The 12,957-nt window shown below is 57.8% G+C and overlaps 2 protein-coding genes across 2 annotated transcripts in view; both read right to left on the reverse strand.

Moving 5' to 3' along the window:
- The window catches only part of PTK7 (protein tyrosine kinase 7 (inactive)), a gene marked incomplete at its 5' end in the record, with an annotated part of 41,863 nt that extends 34,136 nt beyond the window's left edge, over positions 1 to 7,727 (reverse strand). The window contains 3 exons of the mRNA XM_084261110.1: positions 5,744 to 5,785; positions 6,480 to 6,597; positions 7,674 to 7,727. Of these exons, the coding sequence (XP_084117236.1) occupies positions 5,744 to 5,785; positions 6,480 to 6,597; positions 7,674 to 7,727 (214 nt within the window). The remainder of the gene's footprint in view (positions 1 to 5,743; positions 5,786 to 6,479; positions 6,598 to 7,673) is intronic.
- A 184-nt stretch (positions 7,728 to 7,911) lies between these two features.
- LOC311189848 (heme-binding protein 1-like) lies at positions 7,912 to 12,716 on the reverse strand (the record flags this gene model as incomplete). The annotated part of the gene is made up of 5 exons (XM_084261634.1): positions 7,912 to 8,939; positions 9,121 to 9,304; positions 9,447 to 9,588; positions 12,212 to 12,297; positions 12,542 to 12,716. 5 exons carry the CDS (start codon positions 12,714 to 12,716, stop codon positions 8,765 to 8,767), a joined length of 762 nt encoding a protein of 253 aa, XP_084117760.1. The 3' UTR covers positions 7,912 to 8,764.
- Between the last annotated feature and the right edge of the window lie 241 nt (positions 12,717 to 12,957).

Below are 12,957 nucleotides of genomic sequence, written 5' to 3' on the forward strand. Positions count from 1 at the left end.
GGGACAAGCTGGGTCGGCACACCAAAACTCCTCATCCCACACAGACACAGCTTTCAGAAGCTTACAAACCACTCTGAAGTCCCCCTTGCCTCTCTCTTGCTGATCAGACAGCACATATTAGTTACCTCTCAGAGGAGAGGAAAGCAGTCTGTTCCATACACAGAGATTGCTTCCCTGAAAAAGGCAAGGCTTAAATTAAGACTAGAGGTACTGTACGGCTCAGCCTTTAAGCTCAGGAAAAACATTTTTTGTATTAAATTTAAAAAAAAAAAAAAAAAAAGCTGGCAAGAGTGAAGAACGGAGCTGGAGGAGCAGTCAATGAAAAGCACATGCGCTGCAGACCTGGCTGCCAACACAAATTGATGCTTTGAAACAAAGACCACTTGTGTTTGGCTTGAAGATCTTCCACAGCTACTCGGCAGGGGCTGCGCAGATTAAAAGGAGACACAGGTAAACACAGAACAGCACTTGCTGCCAAGTACTTCCCCTGAACAAAGGAATGACCTGAAATGGAGTCCCTGCCTTGACAGGGCGGCAGGGGTTCATTCCCACCCTGGTGCAACATTCCAAAGTGGGTAGAGGCAAGAGGAAGGACCAGACGAACCTTTGGACAGGACTCTATCCAACCTGATTTCAAGCAGCACCCAAACCCACAGACACATAACCTGAACCCAGACAGCTGCTTAATGTTCTGAACGTGCCTCCAACCTCAAGAGCCCGCAGGAGCTCCATTACAACCAGCTTGTGCCCATCTCCCATGGAGAAAGATAATCCAGAAGAAATCCCAGACAAATATTCTTCGTGCCCCACTACTTGAGGCCACAGACACTTGTGAGCATCCTGCAAAGCTTCTGCTGCACTCCAGCCTAGTTCTCAAACCAACCTCCGTGCCTTGCAAGCCTCTCTTCCTTCTCACTGCCTGCACAGTGGTACGTTCAGAAGGCACGGGAAGAGTGAAACGGGACATGGTCTTCTTCAGGATGATCCTTCAGTCTGGTACGTTTTTGTTTAGGGACAACAGCCAAACCAAACAGCAAAAGCAACAGTTCCCATCACAGTGCAAGGTGGATTTGCTGGCACCATGCGACTTGAGAGGTGATGGGACACTGCTCCTTCATACAGCACCCCACAGCAACGCAGGAAAGCATCCCCCGGATCCTATGTCCCCACACCAGGTGAGGAAGAGGAGGGACGAGAGAGTTCATCAACACTACCAGCACAGCATATCCTGACAGGGTCAGGTACTGCCCAGACCACATCCTCCACAATCAAAAAGCCACGTGCTTGCTATCTTATGCTGTGGTTCAACAGCTTTGGCATCAGAAGATGAACAAAGAGCTTTTAAAAGACCCAAGCGCCTGTCCCCAACACCCCCCCCCTTACTTGTGCTCCCTCTGAACAACCTCCCTAAAAGGCAAGAGATTGCACAATGTATCTGGACTGCTGAAGGCTCACAAGGACATGAGGAACAAGACCTGAGCCACATGCAGAGCCAACCAACAGCAACAAAGTCCAGGGAATAGCCCCTGCTCTGACAAGCAGCCGCGTGAAAAGCCTGGAAACCTGCCGCATCCCTGTCTTCTCCATGCCAGGTCTCTCTCAGAGAACAAATCCTTCCGAGTGCAGCAGTGGTGCTGCTTCTCCAGGCAAGGTGGCACAGAAGGCACACTACATTCACAGCACATGCCTTTAACCCCACTGCTTTTCTAACAGACTAAAAGGTGTTTACAGGCAGCTTTTAGATGCCACCTCCCAACATCCTCCAGGCAAGAAGCAGGACATGGAAACAGACCACCCAGGCCATTCTGCAGTGCCCAAATGCACACTGATGCCCGATGAACCAACAAGTTACCAATTGCCAAACCATTTCTTCATCTCCCCTCTCCCCCAAGACACAGGGAATTTCTTATAAAGGTAAAGGTACTATGCTTGCACTTCTCCCATCAAGGACACGACCAACCTTACCCAGTAGCTATCGCCATTCACCCGGGGAGACGAACTGGTACAGTTCCCTCTCACACAGCAAAATCCACCTCTGCCACCCCACGTCCCCGACCCAACACCAACAGCCCATGCAAGTTAAATCCTCATAAAAGAGAATGTTTCTGTGCATCTGCCAAGCATCTTGTCAGCCACACTGCCCTCCAGGCCTCCAAAGATCTGCCTGCCCCAGCCCACAAGACCGCCACCACTCACATTACGAGAACGAGACCTATTTCCTTGGGGTCTGGACAAACAATCTCATGTCCTTCCCCCCCAGGGGAATTCCCCTACAAACACCACAGCACCAGCAACTGCCTTCACAAAGAGCACATTTGTACCTGAGTCTGTCTGCTGCTAAATAAGCATTTGTTCCAGGTTCCCAAATATCGAAAGCAGTGGAAACACCCACTGCTAATGTGAAATGTTTTGCATTCCAGACCTGAGAGCTATGCTTGAAAATGTTCAGAGAGGAAAGAGTGTTTATTCACTGGAGAGAGGTGTAGGTCCAGCTATTTATTTAAGTCCACGTGTGCTTGCTGGAAGACAGCTTTGATCTTTGCAGCTCAAATAGCAGATGAATTGCAATGAAGGGAAGAAAAATATTAGTGTAAAGTTCCCCTAGTAAATACCTGTAACCAGGCCTCACAGGCTTCAGATCTTTTTTAAGTGCCTTATCGCTTACAGACAGACTGGCCCTTGCATTCTTGCCCACTGCCCCAAAGCCAGGCTCTTCTCTTCCCATTCCTTTCCTACCTTCTTTCCTTCACTCTCCTTGGGCTCTGCAGCCTTCAGAGAAGATGGAGCATGCCCTCCCAGGACACACATGCCTGTCTGCTTGGTTGAACAAGGTGAGACCTATCCATCTGAGCAAGACACAGGCACGCAGTGCCATCCACCCATCTCTCTTGAGCAAGAGGGCTTCAGCAGACTGGGAGCAAGGGCATTCATTCATTCATCACCCAGCCTGCAACTAAATACAGGTGCTTGCTGCTGCTTAAACATCTGCCTATCTGCCTTTACAAGACTGTCTCATTCCGGATCAGTTACGCAGAACGTGATATCCCTTTGGTCGGTGCCAGTTCTCAGTGGTCCAGGACCCACTGTGCAGACCAGGTGCCTACAGCCATGGCTGTGGGGTTGCTGCCGAAGCTTGGAAGCTCCTGCCACATCAGGGTTACAGCCTGCCCGGAGCACTGCCTGAGCTCAGCCAAGTCCCAAGAGGAATCACATGCTTTACAAGAAAAGGACGGTATCGGCTTGTCGCTACTTTGCTCCAAAACAGCCCAGAAATGTGCTGAGCAGCACAGCTTTTTGGCCACCAAAGGAATGCTCACTCAGATCAACTACTATCGCTCTTGGGTCTAGCTGTAGAGGACTCGGAGCCGCTGGAAAAAGCATGGCAAAGACCAAAAGTCACTCAAGTTCTGCTATTGGAAATTTATTCTGGACCCTTTAAACACATGGGAAATACTCAGCTCCTATCTGATCATTTCTGTTTGGGATTTCATTCTTTAGGAAGAGGCTTGCTAGCGAGCACAGGCACTGCCATACAGAAACACACTGCTCAGAACAGGGGACAGAGGTGCTTCCAGAACAGACCTTTGAAATTTGGACGGTTGGGGTTGGTTTGGGGTTTGGGGTTTTTTTTCAAGTTTTAAAGAAAAGTTGACTCAGCAAATATTCCTCTGCTAGTATTTCAACCACATGTTCCAGCAGAAGTCAGCACACATCTGGCATGCTGCAGTGTCATTGCCAGAAAGATCACAGCTTTGCTGAGCAACGGAAATGGAGGAACAGGGACCAGCAGCCCAGGCACCAAGCATTCCTGGAACACATACGTGGCAATGGAGGACCGTAGAAAAGTCCTGCATGTGCCATGGATACTTCCCATCCCTCTCTCCGAACAGCACCCACAGGCAAAGGCAGACACTGTCCTGCAATCCACAAAACCTACCACCAGCCCATAAAACCCAGACATCAAACTGCACATTTCGGCCACATTGCCGGCGTCTGAGATTTTATTTTCGAGTGCCCCTGAGCTGGATGGCAGCACATTCCTCCCACTGCTGCCAGACACAGTCCTGCTGAGCAGGAGAAACGAGAAGGAGGGTATGTGCTTGGAGCAATACAGGAACTCCATCAACTGGAGAGGGGAGCACGCTGGCAGGAAAGGCGGCAGACAGCCCTCACGGGCAGGCCAGCACATCCCCACGCTGGCAGGTAGGTCCAAATCCTAGTCCAAGCAAAGCATGCACTCCCCCCTCCAGAAACAGCCTTCCCAGGCAGGAGGCTCCAATCGGCAATTACACTGCTAATCAGCTAAATAAGTGCCGCTTCTCACGCTTATCAGTTGTAAATTGGGCATTACTTGCAGCCTGGCAGCAAGCCTGGGCCAGACAGCCTTGTGCAGGACATGCAAAGAGCAACAGCCGCTATAAATACCTTTCCCTCAGAGGCAGCATCCTCCCCTCCACCCCCAGGTGCTAGACTAAGATCGCCCTTGGTTTTGTGGCAGAAACTGCAAAGCAAATTGTCCAACTGTGTGTGGTGACAGAGAAGGGACCACAAGCGGGTACTGCCAACATACCCCCAAAGGGGGCAGAAAACAAGGCAGCGTGGCACAGGGCAGATGCAGGACCCTCCAAAGCCAGGCTGGAAAACAGCTAACGGTCCCCATGGCTCTTGTGCCAAAACCCCAGGCTACCTCAGGCAAGGCAAATGGTGCCAGAAGGACATCAGGGAGAAACACCACGGAACAGAGCAAGGGAAGAGCAGGTTTGGGCCTTGCAGCTGGAGTCAAACACTGTGGAAAGCAGTGGCCAGGGAAAACCAACCACCTACCCTCAAGCCTCTGCTGGCTCACACCGCACGGAGGGTGGGATGAGGGAGGGGGGGCTTTGCGGGGCACAGAACCCCCTGCGCGGCTGGAAGCAGCCAGTGTTCCTGGGTGGCAGCCCGCTGCGTGCCCACCGGGTTTTATTTTTACCTCCCGAGTTTTGATCTGCTCGGAGCTCACGGGGAAAACCACCCCCTGCTGCAGCCAAGCAGCATTCTCGGCGTCGGCCCCTCGCCACGGCCCCCCAGGGAGGCCGGGAGCCGGGGGCCGAGCCCAGCGAGCGGGGAGCTCCGGGACTCACGTTCCCGGAGCGCCACTGCTCCGGAGGCACCTTGTTCGCCACCTCCCCAGACGGCGACCGTCTGGCGCATTTGCATCCGAGAGTCCGTCCAGGCACAACACTCCCCCTCGGGAGCGGGCGGGCGGCCGGGACGGGCCGGCGCACGCCGGGGAACGAGAGCCGGGGCGAGGTACTCCGCCGGCTCCCGCAACACAAGGGGGCTCCGCGGGGCGGGGCCGCCCGTCCGCCGGGAATCGAAGCGGGACGGAGCCCCGCGCAGCCCCCCCCCCCCCCCCCGCTCCGCGCCCGTCCCGGGCCGCCCGGCCCCACAGCCGCCAGGTTCAGGGAAAACCCGGGGGGGGCTCGGACCACCACGAGGCCAGGACCGCCGGGACTCGGTCGGAGAGGCCCCCGCGCCACCTCCACCGACCCTCCCTCCCTCCCCCGGGTGCGACGGCCGCGGAGCCCCTCCGCCCCCGCCCTGCCGACGGCCCCATCGCGGCCCCGCTACGGTGGGGGGGGGGGGGAAGGGGGGAGCCGCGGAGGCGCGAAGCCCCGCCATCGCGGGCGGGCAGTAGGACCGGCACCCCCCCACCGGGGCGGGAGAGGCTGCGGCGCCTGGCCCCGCTCAGGCCCGCACTCACCCAGCACCAAGAGCGCCCGCACCGCCGCCATCCTCCGCACCGCTCCCCGCCGCGCCGGTCAGCGCGCACCCGTGGCCATGCCGCCGCCTCCCCGCCTGCCGCCGCCGCCGCCGGGAGGGGCTTCCGGGGGCGGGGTGGCCACCGGAAACCGGGCGGGGCCCGGGCGGTGGGCCGCAGGGGAGCGGGACCCGTAGGCAGCGCCTGGCTCAGCCCACCGCTCCCCCGCGTCGGCCCTGGAAGCGGAGAGGCAGAGCGGGCCCGAAGAGGAGCTGCGGCGGAAGCCCCTGGGCCGGCCGGCTGGGACCCCGCACCGCAGGAGCACCGGGCGCGCCCTGCTCCTGTCCGCAGCCAGCCCCAACGCGGGGTGGGGGGTGTCGCGGCCGCTTTGTTAAGGGCAGAAGCTCCCTCCGCTCCCTGCGATTGTCGGGACCCTGCGGAAAGCACGGGGGGCACCGGGGAGGCAGGAGCTCTGCACCCTGCTGCAGACAGAGGGGTGGGCACACAGCCCCAGCTGCACGACACGCTGCCCGAAGCTGGGGCGCAGCAGGGCAGTCTGGCTTGGCCACCTGCACGGTGCGGGCTGGAGCCCTCCCAGCCCCACCGAACGCCTCCCACGGGGGCTACCGCAGCCCTGCACCACCAGCCCTGGCAGCCGCAGCTTCGACCCCCAGCTTTCAAGCTCGCTCGTTGAGCCTCCAAGCTTCTGGCTGCTTTGGGTACGGCATGGGAGACTCACCATCAGAGACCCCCACGGCGTCCCTGAGAGCGCTGCTGAATCCATCACAGATAATGTTGGAGCCTGTGGCACAGGACTGGAGCAGCCAGCTGTCCCACGTGCCGGTGCAAACCTGGAGCTACAGCAGAAGCCCCCACCATTACCACCTCCAGCCGGGCCTGGGGGACCACAGAGCTGCCCTAGCAGGGCACATGGCCACGTGGGTTTGCCAGTAGTCGCAAGACTCTCTCAATGGGAAGCCACCACTTCCCCTCATAAAAAGCTGTTCTGGTTGTGGTTGGTGACCAAAAAAGCCTCAGAGGAAGTAGTAGCCTACTCGGCAATCTCTAGAAAGCAAATTTGACTTCCACCTGGATGGTCAGGACAAGCAAGCAAAGCATCTGGTGTGTATGTAGTAAGAGGAAAGCTCTCTGTGCTGCATGTGCTGCCTGACTTTGTGCCACCTGATCCCATCCTCACACAATGGAATTCCTTCTTCCCCACGTGGGAAGTGAGCACAGAACTGCTGATCCATGTGTTGCCACTCTTATCTGAGGAGCACTTGCCACATCAGCCCTCAGAGCTGCAGGCTGCCATAGGACCTTCCTGGCCCTACCTGCCTTTAGTGCCCCAGGGGCAAGAACTGCACCACAAGGTACCCAGGGAAACACTGTCTGCTCTTGCTGTGCTTTCCCAGATGCTGCCTGAAGCTACGTTGCTCCCTGGACAGGAGGGTATAATACGGTGGGCCCTGCTCTCCTCATGGGCTGGGCAGCCCTGCTGTCTCGCTGCCAAAGGACAAGCCTCCCAGGAGGGAACAGCTGACTAGAAATGGAGCAGCAGAAGCTGCCTGTACTGCTAGGGCAATGAGACCATGGAGCTGGCCCTAACCTTTCCCTCTTCCAGCTGCACTGTAGGGCCAAAGGGCCGGAGCCAGAGTTTGAGCAGCAGCAACAGAAGGTGAGATGCACAGCACACCTCCAAGTTACAGCAGCAACTGGTTCAGAAGCAGCCAGAAGTCCCTCTGCACTGAGCCAGTGACACACATGCCTGCAAAATTACACCGGTTCCTGCAGCCCACCAGCATGTTGTGCAGTCACATCTGACTTTTCAACCCCCAAGATTGGGTGCCCATGTGCAGTACAAAGGAGCTGATGTTTTGCACAGGTAAGAATGATGCTAGAACAGGACCCGCCCAACAGAAAACCCCCTTACCTGCAGGAGAATGTGGCCACAGTTGCCCGTAGCAGCAAGAAAAGCAGCCTGCATAGGAAGGCAGAGGATGTGCCTGGCTGAACTCAAAGCTGTAACCTGGGCAATCATTAAAGCCCTTCTAATAAGCCACAGATTTGCAACCTGAAGCATCCTGTGAAGGAGAGAGAACAAGGCTCTTCCCAAGCCAACCTGCACCCCCCCTCATCCCCACCATCAGTGATCCGCAGCTGCAGTGGTTTGAGCTGGGTTTATTTACTGTTGGCACTGCCAGCTTCCCTCTGGAAAGCACGACAGTGTTCATGGATGTGAAACTTCGCTGATCGATGCACAACACAACACACTGCGGTGCTGCTGCTGCTGTCAGGACCCGTCCCTCGCAGCTTGCAGCAGATCTGCAAAACAGCACCCACAACTGATGGACAAAGGCTGCCAGCGCCCCGGTCCTGGCTGAGGGATGGTGAGTGACAGCCAGGGAGGCACCTAATAGTCCAAACAGAGCCACCCCAGCTGGAAATGTTCAGGATCCGCATCTTGCTTGCGGAAAGCCTTTTTCCCCTTCAAACTCCACTGTCCCTGTAGCAGCATTTCAGTAGCTCTGTTCAGGACAGGCAGCCACTCTTGTAGGAAGCAGGCCAGGGCCCAGACAGAGCCCCACACCTCATACACAGTCCTATTTGCCTTCTAGACACCATCAGCTTGCGGCTCTGTCAACCACAAGCCCCTCTAGCATGCTTGGCACAGCTCTGCAGCCCCAGCTCAGAGCCAAGAGAAGCGCAAGTCAGGCTAGCAAGTTGCACAAGCCCACGGCTATGGCCTTACATGAGCCCCAACCACGTGCTTCCCACCAGGAGCCTGCTGCAGAGGCTCTCCTCAGTGCCAGCTCCAGTCTCAGGGGCGAGCGAAGTGCAGACCAGGCAGGTTTTCCCCTGGCTGGGCCCCAGTGGGACAGAGTGCAAACGCACCCCGTGGTCTCCTGGTCTGTTGGTCGTGTGGGTGAGCGGTGGGTCAGGATGTGCATTCGTCTCCTTTGGGTCAGAACTGCCATCTACACCAGGTCCAGTCACAGGACGGTCTGCGGTCGCAGAGGGGGCTCACTCTGCTCGGCAGATGAACCAGATCTCGTTGCGGCGCTGAGGGATGCTGGGATTTTCATACGCAGCCACAATGTAGGTTTCCCGGAGCACAGCGTCTGTGGAGCCCAAAAGCTCCCAGAAGAGACTGATCTCCCGCAGAATTGTCTCCTCAGTGGTCACCCCGTAGAAAACCCTGCAAGCCAAGGGAGCAGCGTAAGCACCAGAGCCAGCACATTCCTCCTGCCCACAACCAAGGTGCCCATCCCTGCAGGGCTTCTGTGAGAGGAGAAATGAGGCTTCAGAAGCCTTGCAGGGAGTTCTGCGCGGCTTCTCTGCTGAACTGAGAGAACAGCTCTGGTGCTGGCTGGGGTCACCTGGTTATAACCCGGAGCGGTGCCCTCTCGGTGATGTGGATTTCGGGGTCTGTAGGAACAGGGGGGTTTTGCTGGAACTGTCCTGGGAGGTAATAGGCAGTTACGACCTCACGCTCCAGGTTGGTCCCCTCCTTGGTCAGGTGGACTTCGTTGAGCACTGGGACCGTCATGCCCAGATAGCAACCTGGAAGAAGGCAGGAAAGCATCGGGCACAGTGAGACAGGCGGCTTGGTGGTGGCAGCCCTCCTCCCCTTTCCAGACGAACAGCGGCAGGGCCCTCCCTCTGCGCAGCCTGCCAGCCCCCTCCAACCCCTGCCTGCACACACCTACAGAGTTCTCCTTGCAGATGTAGCGCATGAGCTTCATGAAGCTCATGGAGATGCTCTGCTCATACATGGGCTCCCCCTTGGTGACACAGGCCCACTTCCCAGCTGGGTACTGCCGCTCCTCGTAGGCCACTTCCTCGCACTGAAACAGGCCACAGACAACCCAAGTCAGAGTTACACACGCTGACATCACTGCAGCACTCGGGTGGGCAAAACCAACACTGACAGGCAGAAAGCGGGGAGACAGCACCCTGCCAGTATGAGACCCCCCCTCCTGGTCAGTGACTGGCAGGAGGGGCCAGAGAAGGTAAGGGAACTGGCATCACATGCACCTCAGAGAAGGACACGTAACAGCACCAGGCAAAAGTCAGGGAGAGGAAAAGCACAGACAGGGGACAGGGTGCAGGGGAGGCTTGGAGGCTCCCAGCATGCACAGGGAATGCAGCACATCCTCAGCAAGGAGCACTGGACTTTCTGCTCCTCTCCAGTTGCTGTCCAGCCCCTTCACGAGGATGTTCCTGATTCCAGGCACCTAAAGGCCTCCAGTAAGGCTGACATGATTCTCAAGTGCAGCGCCTTTTCTCTGGAGCACGGTGTGTGCAGAGGGTAACAAGCATTAAAAGCTCCTGCCCAGAAGTGAAAGTCTGGCAGAAGAACTGCGAAAGCTGGGGAAAAAAAACCTCCCCTCAGACCCTTCTCCCATACCAAGAAGTGACAGGAAGAAGAAGAAGAAACATGAACCCAGCTGGTGCGGAGGGGACAGCTTTGTTGGATGAGTCAGACTTCCAGCACAGATCCACAGTCTTCTGCACAAACCCAACACAGAAGGGGGGGCAGGGGAGATGGGGAAATTGCATCTGGATCTGCTCATTTTTCAGCTCATGGCAAGTACTGCATAAAGAGGGGGTGGGAAGTCGTCACCAGCACCTATCTTCCTGCTCTCAGCTTGCTCTTCAGACGGATTAAAGACAAACTTGTTCCACAGAGATCAGGGCACCTGGCCAAACTTCTGTGTTTCGCAGCTGCGTTGGTGGCGAGCGAGCCAGGAGGTTGTGACCAGCCTCAAGACTGAGTGCAGCCCCTCTGTGCCTCCACCCAAATCAGGTCTCTGCTCAGAAAGCCAAACCAAAGGTAGAAGGAAGGCATCCAGGCTGCTTGTGTACATCAGTGGGGTGCCAGGAAGAAGAATGCCCCAAAACACTGCATGCCAGCCAGCATTTGCCCTCTAGATGGGGCCATGCCTGCTATTGTCCCAAAACACAGAGCAAGAGCATTTTCCAAGCAAGGAAGCTGCTAGTCCCTCTAGACAATCTGCAATTCTCATCTGCCACACCATCACCAAATAAACAGTAAGATGTCGAATAAATAACAGAGAAAATATCAACCCAGCAAGCCACAGCATCTGGTCCTTCCACAGCCTGATGCTTATGTCCACCACCATGTGAGACTCGACCGTAAGTAAGTTTCACACAGACCCAGCACCAACTGGTCACTGCAATGTAAGCTGGGGAATAGGACTGAGTGCTGACAGAGCCGAGCTTTGTAGTGACGTAATAGTTCACTTGCCTCCAAGAGGATGAATGCTCGTAGCACTGACAGCTCAGGAAGAGCAACCAAATACTACTGGTCTGACAGAACTTGGGAGATATTTTCTTAAGGGCCCCAGCTCCAGTGTTCCCACAGCACTAATGCCAGGGAGTGACTCCTAACTCCTCACTCAGGCCCCGAGTCAAATTCCAAGAACCTTCCTCAGGCACAGAGGGGTTCCCAATGGCAATAAAAGATCTTTAGGCTCCACAATGTCTTGGGGTCCCATTCCCACCCGGGACCAGCATAGAATCATAGAATATACTGAGTTGGAAGGGACTCATAAGGATCATCAAGTCCAACTCAAGGTCCAGGAGAACCCAGCCTAAGTCCCTGGGACCCAGAACAGGGGAAGAGGGAGCGTGGCAAAGCCCCAGATCAGAGTTGCACAACCTGCGGTCTCAGATGTGTTTTACAGGTAGGAGTGCTGGACTCGGCCCAAAAGAAATTGGTTAAGCTCTCCTCATATGGAGGACAGATGTCTTCTTGGTAGCAAGCCCAACCAAGCCTGCAGAGAGACGGGAACCAGTCTGACAAGTGCTTCTTCCCAGTTATTTCTCTAAGCTTTGCGTGAGAGATGAGATGTGCAATGTAGGCAGCAAGAATGGGAGGTCTCCAGGCAAGAAGCGACGGCGCTTGGACTGGCAGTCGTGACAAGCAGTAACACGTGCTGAGAGGTCTGAGGGCCGGGGCTACAGGCCCCTCGTTCCCCGCAGCAGAGATGTCAAGCTCCCCCAGCACAGACACAAACCCAGCAGGGCTTCCAGCTACGCAACAGGGTGTTTTGAGCCAGGCGGGGAGCAGGCTGTGAGCTGAGAATTCACTCTCTCAGCCGCGGAGGGCAGGTTAGTAAAGGAGGCAGGCAGGAGCCCGGAGGAAGCAGCGAGGCCAGCCCGGTTTCAGACAGGCAAGCTGGGAAGCCCGAGCCCTGCCATTACTCGACACGGGAGAAGACGCAGACGGGGCAGAACGCCGCACCGATCCCGCGCTGCCATCCTGGCCGCAGCGCTTCTGCGGAAACCTCTGCAAGGCCGGCGTAGGCAAGCGGACAGACATGTGGCCACCTCCTCCGAAAGCAAGACGCTCTTCCTGCTCCCCAGGCTGGCGGCCGCAGCACCCGCACCGGCCTGGCTGGCGGCAGGCGAGAACCTGGGGGTGCGGGGAGGAGCGGGCCTCACCTTCTCAGGCTGCGAGAGGGTAACGTACGGCACGGGCTCGCGAGCCTGGCTGTGCCGCGTCATCTGGGCGATGGGGCCTGCCATGTCTGCAAGGCAAAGCACAGGGGAGAAGGGAGGCGAGGCTCGCCCAGGCTGGGCGGCAGCGAGTCCCGCCTGCGCACCCGGGCCCGGCCCCACCACCGGCCCCGGTTCACGGGGGCGCTGTCAGGCCCGGAACGGCTCCCCGCCCTCCGGCGCCCGGAGGGGCCCGGGACCCCCCGGGCTGAGCCCGGCAGCGGGGTGCCCGTGCGCGCGTCCCCCCCCCCCCGCGGCAGCGCAGCTCGGGCTCACCTCGGGGCAGGCTCACGCGGTGCGTGCTGGCCACGGCCTCCCAGTGAGCGAACAACCGGCCCCGCTCCTCCTCCTCCTCTTCCTCCTCCTCCCCACCCGCCGCCGCCGCCGCTTCCTCGTCGCCGTCGTCCTCGTCGCCCAGGGCATCCAGGTCCTCCAGCGTGATGCGCGCCATGCCCGCCGCTCCGCCGCGCACCCGGAAGCCAGCGGATCCCGCACCGCGTGACGTAACGTGACGTCCCCGCCCCGCCCCGCAGCCACGAAGCCCCCCCCCCCCCCCCCCTCCTCCTCCTCCCCCCCCGCCCCGGTGCGGCCGGAGAACGGCGGCTCTGCGCCTGCGCGGCGCTCCACACACACCCCACCCTACCCCACCCCACCCCACCCCGGCAGGCGCCGCCCGCACCGCCCCGGGCCGA

This window comes from Gallinula chloropus, assembly GCF_964237585.1.
Source record: "Gallinula chloropus genome assembly, chromosome: 3".
Taxonomy (NCBI): Eukaryota; Metazoa; Chordata; class Aves; order Gruiformes; family Rallidae; genus Gallinula; species Gallinula chloropus.